Below are 10488 nucleotides of genomic sequence, written 5' to 3'. Positions count from 1 at the left end.
CCGCCGTGTCTTGGGGTTTCGGCACCTGAGGGGCCGGCAGGGCTGAGACCTCCCTTGTGAGAGCCCGGAGTCGGTTTCGGGCAGTGTTTCTCAACCAGTGGGATGCGTCGTGGGACTTCAGCTCATTTGAAAACTTCAATTAACGATGAATATAGTACTAAAATGCACGTAAACGTAAAAATACACTTCTTGGAAAAAAAGCAGGGTTTTGTTTTTATCATGGTGGGACCTGGGGTTTTTTGACAGAAGGGTGGGACGTCAGGTGCGAAAGGTCACTGGTTTAAGGAGCTAGCTGCAGCCTCGTGTCGCTGCACGGCTCGGCAAGGCAGTGCGAGGGCTCGAGTCCAGCCGGCACCGGACACGGAAGGACTGGGCTACTGCTAAAAAGACGAGGCCTTGGGTTCTTGCTGCAGAGGTGGGAGGGACGCTTGTCTCCCAGTAGACTCCTCCCTGGCTTACTCCGATGGCTCAGGGCAAGCAAAGCACGGGGACATCCAAACCCCAAGCCTCCAGGCTTAGGCCTGCACGTAGGACGCCTGCCAAATGATTTTGAAGCATCCAAAGCCCCGGGCAGGGGTGGAGGATGTTTGCCAGTAGCGAGGCCACGTATGGTTCTTGAATGACTCACGGATTTGGAATTGATTTAGCCTTTGGACACGCACAGTTTTCCTTAAAAACAAAAAAAAGCCCTTTTATCTCCCAGTGACACGTGGTGTGTGGTTTGGCTGCTTGCCTTCCTCTAAACATGGGGCAAGACAGGACTAGGCGGGCGGGAGTTGGCTGGTGTGGCAAATTCTTTGTTCTCTTCATTCACCCGCTCCAACAAGTCTCACTCAGTGGATGCTGGTGTTCTGTGGTCTCGAGCTAGCAGCAAGTGTGTAAAGGCCCCGAATAATAAACAAGGTTTTTTCCACTCTCTCTTTGGGTTCGTCCGTGTATTTGATGTTAAAATTTTCTGCAGGGTTTTTTTTAATAGCCCATAAACAATCAGTGCTGTTTAAGATGTTGGACTTGTTTTACAAGGTGTTGTGTTAAATACAAGACTGGATAGCTGTTGAAGAGATTATTTAAAATATTGTTGTTCCTGACTCCCACAGAAGGGGGAGTGCTTCTACTTTTCGAAAGTGTATATTTTTTTGGATGCATGAAACTGAAAAAAATGTGGAGAAATGCCAACAGTATTCAAAAAAACAATGAAACATTGAAGCAAAGATATGAAGGGGGTTGAATACCATAAAGCTCAATGGTATGGCATAGATAGCTAAAAGGAGAATCTGGGGTGTCTTAACTGCTGGGTTTTTACTTAATTTTGACCAGAAGTGTATTAACTTTGCCCTGAACATTACATGAGATTCATACTCTTCCCCTTCCCCCCCCCCCCCCCCAAATAAACATGGCTTACATTGTGCTGCCTTCATTTTCCCATTACTAGAAATCACAAGTTTATACTTGTTTTATGCACGGACAGGACTTGAGGGTGTCAGTTTACAGGTACACTACTTCTCTTTTTTTCATAGCCTTTAGCAGCTAACTCGTCATAGATCCACCCATTGGTCCTTTTTCTCACTGTAAGCAAATTATTCCTTGCCATTGCTGCCTCCGCCTCTTTCCCCCCTTCCTCCTAGCATTACAGCAAGGAGGTCACAGAGAGCTGAAGCACAGACTTTCTTAAGTTTCCTTTTGACAGCAGTGGTCTGGTACAAGATTGGAAGCAATGCTTCGTGTAATTGTGGAATCTGCTACGAATATCCCCAAAACTAAGTTTGGGAAACCAGATCCTATTGTTTCTGTTATTTTTAAAGGTAAGGAAGAATAACAAAAATGTACTCCGGTTTCTTTCTGGATTTTCTGTAGTTGCTAGAAGAAGGGCATAGCATACATATTTTAAAGTCTGTGAAATACTGAAATTACATAACATTGCAACTACTATAATGTTAGCAAAGATCTTAACCAGAGACTATTTGCCTGCATGAATTGGGTGGAGTGTGCTGGTGGGTGGCATTTTTCCCAGGCCTGTAGGGCAGCTATTACAAGACTGTTTTAAGTTGCTGTAAAAGTTTATTTCTCCATCTTTATTTCCTACCTGTTTGCATCAAAATCTGTTCTCAACCTTGCAGTAAAGTCTACATTGCAGCATCTTAACTTTAATTTTTCCCTCCAAGGCTTTTCCTACTTTATTTTTGGCACAGTAATTGTTGCTCACTAAGAATATTGTTGCTGCAGCAATTGTTTTCTTATTGTGATTATTTTCTTTAAGTAATTTTGGCAATTGCTTTAAAGTTCCTGATGTTATTACCTCTGGTGCTTGTTTTACTTTTTGGCTTATACTTTTAAATTCTGTTTCTATTGAGCGAAACTCATGTTCCTCATCGCACCATTCTCAGAGTGCCTTGTTAATTGCTTATGGGAAAAACTTCATATTGTTTCTCTTACATTCACATGTAAGTTTGAATGGTAATTTATTTTTGTGTTAAGTTTTGCATATGATTTCTGCTTTTATTGCTTCCTCTTTCACCAGTACCAAAAGGTGTGGAAGACCTGCCCAATCTTATGTTATACAGTCCATCAGTCTGAATTGTGGCAAGTAGTTAAATTTGTTCTTGAGAGTATTATTTCTTAACTATTGACTGAACTAAATGCAGCTCTCAAAGGGTAGAAATAGTTGTTGTGTTTGCTCCCTTCACTGTAATTCCCCAAATATGTCCTTTGAAAATGTTTGAAAACTTGTTGCAAGATGGCAACAGTTTATTGCCAAGGAATTTAGCACCCTTTCCTCCTCTGTGTTTTTCTCCTGTTCTCTTTTTCTTATATTTTCAAGTTTATCTAGTTTTCCTTCAGCAGGGCACATTATTTAGCCCTTTCCAATGGTCCTTATTTTTCCTAATACCTGCATCAAGCCTTTCTGTGTGGATCTCAAGGATTGGTATGAGGCTGACGTTGGTTCCTTATTCACAGTTCCTTATTCCCGGTTCCTTTTTCAAAGCTAATCTAAACCCAATAAAAACTTGTTATTAATGAATTACACATCCTAAAGAGACAGAATTTCATTAGCTACGCGTGTGTACTAATTCATGTATAAATTAATATGTCACATCAAGTACAGAGCCCTAAACGAAGGTCAGATTAGGATGGGATTATGGGGCAAAATGCTTCTCGGGCCACCCCAAATTTCATGGCGATGCCACTTGGGGGCTGTCCCAAAGAACCATGACCACAGTCCCACCTGGCCCAAAGCACGATTTGACCGTGCCAGGCTGCCAACTAACAGCCCCCATACCCACTATACTAAGTATAATGATTTGAATAAGGAACCGGCTTTCAGGATGGGATTATGGCAAGAAATTCTGCTTGAGCCATCCATCAGAATACCTCTGCATGACCGGGGGACCGTCCTGGACATCTGTGACTAGAGGCTTGCCTGACCCAAAGCGCGGTTTGGCCGTGCCAGGCTGCCAACGGACAGCACCCCAGCCACTGTGCTAAATACATGGAACCGAATAAGGAACTGGATTATGGCCTGGGATTATACCCAGAAATCCTTCTTGGGCCACCGCAGGCCACACCTTGGTGCCACCACGGGATGTTTCTGGACATCTCTGAATAGAGACCTGCCCGGCCCAAAGTGCAGTTTGGCTGTACCAGGCTGCCAAAACACAGCACCCCAGGCACTGTGCTAAATTAATGGCCCTGAATAAGGAATTGGATTTTGGCTGGGATTATAGCTAAAAATCCTGCTTGGGCCATCCCAGAACATGTCTCTGTGCCACCAGGGGACTCTCCTGGACATCTCTGAACAGAAACTTGCCTGGCCTAAAACATGGTTTGGCCATGCAAGGCTACGAACAGACAGCACCCCCCCAGACAATGTGATAAATATCTGGAACCAAACGAGGACCTGGATTTTGGGCTTGGATTATACCCAGAAATCCTTCTTGGACCACCCCACACTGTGCCTTGGGGGCACCAGGAGACTCTCCTGAACATCTCTGACCACAGACTTGCCCGGCCCAAAGCACAGTTTGGCTGTGCCAGCCTGCCTACTAAAAGCAGCCCAGCACAGTGCAAAGTATATGGATCTGAATAAGGAACTGGAATTTGGGATGGGATTATACCTAGAAATCCTTCTTGGGGCCACCCCAGACCATGTCTCTGTGCCACCGGGGGATGCTACTGGACATCTCTGATGGGAGACTTGCCTGACCTAAAGCACAGTTTGGGCATGCCAGGCTGCCAGCTGACACCACCCTCCAGCCACAGTGCGAAATATATGGACCTGAAGAAGGAATTGGATTTTGGGCTGGGATTATAGCTAGAAATCCTTCTTGGGCCACCCCATGCCATGCCTCTGTGGCATTGGGGGACTCTCCTGCACATTGCTGAGGACAGATTTGTTGAGGCATGGCGTGGGATGGCCCAAGAAGGATTTCTAGCTATAATCCCAGCCCAAAATCCAGTTCCGTCTTTGGGTCCATATACTTCGCACTGTGGCTGGGGAGTGGTGTCAACTGGCAGCCTGGCATGCCCAAACCGTGTTTTAGGTTGGGCAAGTCTCTCATCAGAGATGTCCAGTAGCATCCCCCAGTGGCACAGAGATATGGTCTGGGGTGGCCCAAGAAGGATTTCTGGGTATAATCCCATCCCAAATTCCAGTTCCTTATCCGGATCCATATACTTTGCACTGTGCTGGGCTGCTTTTAGTAGGCAGGCTGGCACAGCCAAACTGTGCTTTGGGCTGGGCAAGTCTGTGGTCAGAGATGTCCAGGAGAGTCTCCTGGTGCCACAAAGTCTCAGCGTGGGGTGGCCAAAAAGGTTTTCTGGGTATAATCCAAGCCCAAAATCCAGGTCCTCGTTTGGTTCCAGATATTTAGCACATTGTCTGGGGGGGTGTTGTCTGTTCATAGCCTTGCACGGCCAAACCATGTTTTAGGCCAGGCAAGTCTCTGTTCAGAGACGTCCAGGAGAGTCCCCTGGTGGCACAGAGACATGTTCTGGGATGGCCCAAGCAGGATTTTTAGCTATAATCCCAGCCAAAATCCAATTCCTTATTCAGGGCCATTAATTTAGCACAGTGCCTGGGGTGCTGTGTTTTGGCAGCCTGGTACAGCCAAACTGCACTTTGGGCCGGGCAGGTCTCTATTCAGAGATGTCCAGAAACATCCCGTGGTGGCACCAAGGTGTGGCCTGCGGTGGCCCAAGAAGGATTTCTGGGTATAATCCCAGGCCATAATCCAGTTCCTTATTCGGTTCCATGTATTTAGCACAGTGGCTGGGGGGCTGTCCGTTGGCAGCCTGGCACGGCCAAACCGCGCTTTGGGTCAGGCAAGCCTCTAGTCACAGATGTCCAGGACGGTCCCCCGGTCATGCAGAGGTATTCTGATGGGTGGCTCAAGCAGAATTTCTCACCATAATCCCATCCTGAAAGCCGGTTCCTTATTCAAATCATTATACTTAGTATAGTGGGTATGGGGACTGTTAGTCGGCAGCCTGGCATGGTCAAATCGTGCTTTGGGCCAGGTGGGACTGTGGTCATGGTTCTTTGGGACAGCCCCCAAGTGGCATCGCCATGAAATTTGGGGTGGCCCGAGAAGCATTTTGCCCCATAATCCCATCCTAATCTGACCTTCATTTAGGGCTCTGTGACATATTTTACATATTAATTAGTATATATGCATAGCTGATTAATTTTGTGTCTTTAGGATGTGTAATTCATTAATAGCAAGTTTTTATTGGGTCTAGATTAGCTTTGAAAAAGGAACTGGGAATAAGGAACAGGAAACCGGGAATAAGGAACCAACTTCAACTTCATAGGTTTGGTGTTCTTGAGTCTGTCCTGTTTTTGTTTTTTCTTCTGCTTTTTAATTACCACTTCACTCCTTTCTTGTCTCTGTGCCCACAGTCCCTATCATTTCACTTCCGTCTCTTTTCCTTGTCTCTGTGGCTGATTGGCTTTACTGACCTTTGATGTTTACTTCCCTGGGTTGATGCTACTTTCTATAACCAGTTCTGTTCATCCAGTCTTCTGACCACATGCTGTTAATCATGTAATCCGTCCTACTTCAGCAAATATAAGCACTTGCTCCTTCCACACTGCTGGATTTGCTTCAAAGTCCTGTAGATGCTTCTGATGAGTGCCTGGACAGTACAGGAAATGGGACATCAGTGACAGGCATTTAAGGAGCAGAGATCATATGTGCAAAATGCATGATGAAAACTAGGATTATGGACGCTTACACATCACTTACCTTTTTTCTTTAAACTACTTAACAGTAGTGGTCATCAACTGATTGATCATGGAGCCTCTTGCAGTCTATGTGAGGCTGGGCAGGGGGCTGAGTATGAGTGTGCATGCACATGCATGCCCCCCCCCAGCCCAGCAGGTTAGGGAGGGGCAGATTGAGGCCCACCATGGTGAGAGGCAGATTGCGGCAGAGGCAGGAGCAGGGGTAAAGTGACGGGCCCTGGCCGGATGGGTGGGAGGATCAAGCCCAGGCGGTTTGTCCAGGGGCACAGGGGGCTTCTGCTGCTGTGTGCACCCCAGCGGAGGCTGCTTCTCCCCCCACCAGCCCCAAACAGCCCCTTGCAGGCTGGAAGGCTGCCAGCCTGCAAGGGGAAACCTGTGGTTTGTTGTCTTTTTCTCACTTAAAGGAGAAATTTGTGATTTTTGGATCACAGATTTCTTCTTTAAAGGAGAAAAATCCTCATTATTCTGTGGCAAATGGAAGACCTGGATCTCTGGTTATAACCGTTCTGTATGCAGACATAGAAAACTAGAAAAAGGAAACAAATTTCCTGCCTTTAAATAACTACCTGGTCTGCTGAGGCAATCTGGCTAACAAGGCACTGTTAGTCTTTCTTTCACCTCTGCTGCTTGCAAGGGCTTGTGCCTGTGGAGAGATTTGATCAGAAGAACAATAGCAATATATAGCCATTTTGGCACAACTCCTTGTATGGATATTCTGTTCTGGAATAAAAGTGACTTCCAATATAGTCACTCCAGAACCTCACTTTTTAGTGGCTGGTTTTCAGAGGTTATAGTTTGTATTGCCTTAACTCTAAATGTCTAGTTGTATGTTTTAACCATGAGATGCCACTGGGTTACCTTAACTCCGTATTAACAATGCTATTGGATACTTAATTACATGGAAGTTTGGTGTCATGAGTTTGGAAGTGAGGGACAGGGAAATCTGGTGATGTTTGTGTTCCTGAATCACTTGCTTACTCACATGTGTACCATTACTATCAGATGATTTTAAATCAAGTGAACAGTTTTCTAACACCAGGCAGTGTTTGTTTCTGAAATCACTAAAAATAATAAAGTGCAACAAGGGAGTCAGTTTAAGTGCTGAATATGGATTGCTAGCAATATTATAATTGCCTTCTTTTAAGGAAGGACCTATGTGGCTTAACAGAAACTTATATCTAGCTAGTGACTTTTTTTCCTGTTTAGTACACGTTTGACCTAACAATATGAAAATGTTGACATTTGTAGAAATGTAAATATTCACATTAAAAATGAACTACTATTTCTAACAAAAGGTAGTAGAAAATGATAGCCAACAGTAGTATGGTGTCTTTCTTAGTGACACATAAAGCGAGAGAGAGTAAACCTGCCATTATTTTTGGTATTGAAAGTTAATTTTGCTGTCACTAAAGAAAGAAATACAAATAATAGCCTCCCCCATAGTCACCCCCATTCCTTACCTGAAGGTAGAACAAAAAAAAGGGAAGAGGGGACGTGCAAGGTGGGAGAGCGGCTTAGATGTGCAGTTTACCTGAATTTGAATTTCACTCTTGGTTTCTCTGCCTGGGTTCATTACTGTAGAGAAGCGTGTTGAGAGGCAAATGACCCAGACAGCTGAAGAGCGGGTTATATTGAAAGCTTCCAAAGGGAGTTCCATCCGGATCTCCTTGACTAAGAAATGTTGCTGTAGCATGATACCTTTGTGGAGAGAGCAGAATAGTTTCCTGAAGAGACAAGAATGTCAAATAAAAATATGTGCCATTAAAGGAATGTTGAAATGTAAAGGGAAAAAGATAAATAGTAAAGATGAACTACAGCATGTTAGCTCCACACAAGGCCTGACTCAACTTTTTTTTAACAAAACCCTAATCATTTGAACTGCGCATCCCAAATTCTTATTGTCAAATAAATGCATGACAATTATTGTTTTCTTGGCATATAGTAGATTACTTACCATATACATTAATTAATGGATCTTAATCTTTTTGAGGTATTGTTTTTGTTAGTGGTACACACTACATAGTTAGAAAGAATGCTCAAAAAAAATCTTGGCCAGTTATTACACTACATGGCATTACACCCTCACATTACAGACTTCAGTAGGGGTTGTAGTCCCTCAATGCCTTCAGTATCATCCTTATGGTCTAGTGTCTTCCTCAGAAGGAACAGTCTCTTTTCCTTTCCTTCTCTACCCTTGCCCATAAGAGTGAAAACATTTTTCCCTTTCCATCCTGTCTCCTATGATTCCTGTGACTGCGAATCTCAAGATCAGTCCTGCATCAGATTTTCTGTATAGCTGTATTCAATAATCCTGGGCTTTTGCTTAGTTAATACATAGAAATATGAAGTGGAATTCAGTTTCTAGCATGAAAATTAGCTTTGTTCTGCAAGCGGTGCATTTGCAACATTAGGTTATAAATGCTGTTTCCTTTGTGGATTTATATGAGTCAGTATCCTGCATAATTTGTAGTCAATTCCTGTTACAGAAAAATGAGTCAGTTCCCTGCAATGTGCAGTATGGGGTAATTGGTCCAGGTCTCTCATTGTCGTCCAGTAGAAAGCTATCAAAGCTCACTGCCTGAGTAGTATGTATACTGACTCACACATGTGGCTGATTTCAACATTGCTCCACAATCCTTTGTAAAGTTTTCCTGGCAAAGTACAGTCTTAAATTGCAGAGAACAGTAGTGCTGCATTTAAGGAATGTTGTGAGGGTAGGCAAGGAAGTCAGAAATAGGTCTGTAACTTCAGTTCTTCTAGGCTAGGGACAGCCACTGCACATAAACTAGTTTAAGTGATCAAAAACTGATTTAAACCTGTAACAGAATAGAAGCTCAGTGCACATAAACCAGTTTGAAAATGACCGAAACCAGTGAGAGATAAACCTAGTTGAATGTAGTATCAAACTTAAGTGATTTGTGTTAAACCAGTTTTTGCAATGTCTGTCCCAGACCCCTTCTTGGTTTAACTTAAACCAGAGTCCCCCAGCATCCTAGATGCTTTGCAGCCCTGGGTGAGGCTCTGTGTTCCAGAGAACAGGCTGGCCCCACCCTTCTGCTCCCTGGCTGGAGCTCTGGCAGAGATGGCAGGTACAGCAGTGTCTGCTTGGCTTCCCCTTGCCCCCTGAACAACTCCCTGCTCAAGCAGGGATTCCCCACTCCCCTCTCCCACAGGACAGACTGTGGCATGTGGTATGCTAGCTAATGCTGAGAGGTGTTTGTGTAAGGCAGACAGGACAGATTTGGAAGCAGATTTGGAGCTAATCAATAGGTCAGCTGGTAATATCCCTCCTTCCTTCTTTGGAAAAAGTTGTTTAAGAAGAGCTTGAACTAATGATAGAGGCTTTTGTTTTCTTGATAGGGTGCTAAATGCTTATCAACTCCCTGCTGGTTCCCTCACTGGTCAGGAGTGGAGGGGGGAGACGACCCCTCCCTAATCAGAGCATCCTGCTAGGGCCTAACCACACCCCCCTCAGCTCAGCATTGTGCAAGGGAAGGGAGGACTGCTCTAGCACCCCCTTGCTTCTAGCCTCAGCCACTGTAGGCATGTGCCTGCATTTTCTCAGTCCAGAGAGAATGTCTGTATGGTTGCAAAATGGTTCAGCCTAGCCAGGTTAGACTAATCTGCAAAGGTTTAATCAATTCAGGCTTAGGCTTTTTGAATGTCTGTCCCTAGCCCTAGTAATAGCCAGTGGGCACATCTATACAAGATGTTTACTGTGGAACTGACTGATTAGCTCTGCAGTAAAATGTCACCATCTACATGAGCAGTGCTATCAGGATGGAGTAAACTAATGGAGTAGACTAATGAATTCCACAAGTGCTATCCTATGGAGGAGTTATTTACTTAGCTACAACACACTTGTAGATGCTGATGGGGCATGAAGGTGCTTCAGTGCAGTGGCTGCCTACTGACTCAGCGTGCTGCAGTCCCAGGCACATGTGCGAACAGTGTGCCTGGGAACAATGACCTCTGGCATGAAACGCACTGGAGTTTATTCAGTCGTATTTATTGCATATGTGGACATGCCCAGTATCTCTGTGGTTAGTTCACTTAATGATAATCGATGTATTGATGAGTCAAGCTAATCTATATTGTTTAGTGTTATGCTTGTATGCAGCGGAGGTGTAACTGGAAATTTCAGTGCCCTGAATAGAGATGCTGTCACATGCTGGGGTGGGGGGGAGGGTGCCAATCACTGGAGAGCAGGAAGGAGGAATGTGGAGTTCTATGGGATGCTGCTGGAC

At 44.7% G+C, this 10488-nt stretch overlaps 1 protein-coding gene across 2 annotated transcripts in view; it reads left to right on the top strand.

Moving 5' to 3' along the window:
• The first annotated feature begins 1628 nt into the window (after positions 1–1628).
• The window catches only part of MYOF (myoferlin), a 119403-nt gene continuing 110543 nt past the window's right edge, over positions 1629–10488 (top strand). For both annotated transcript variants that reach the window (XM_014522619.2, XM_014522618.2), the window contains exon 1: positions 1629–1802. In XM_014522619.2, coding sequence (XP_014378105.1) covers positions 1715–1802 — 88 coding nt within the window. In that variant the 5' untranslated portion in view covers positions 1629–1714. The remainder of the gene's footprint in view (positions 1803–10488) is intronic.

The sequence above is a fragment of the Alligator sinensis genome, unplaced genomic scaffold, assembly GCF_000455745.1.
Source record: "Alligator sinensis unplaced genomic scaffold, ASM45574v1 scaffold472_2, whole genome shotgun sequence".
Classification (NCBI taxonomy): Eukaryota; Metazoa; Chordata; order Crocodylia; family Alligatoridae; genus Alligator; species Alligator sinensis.
The sequence above is the reverse complement of the archived record's forward strand: the minus strand, read 5'-3'. Positions and strand labels throughout refer to the sequence as shown.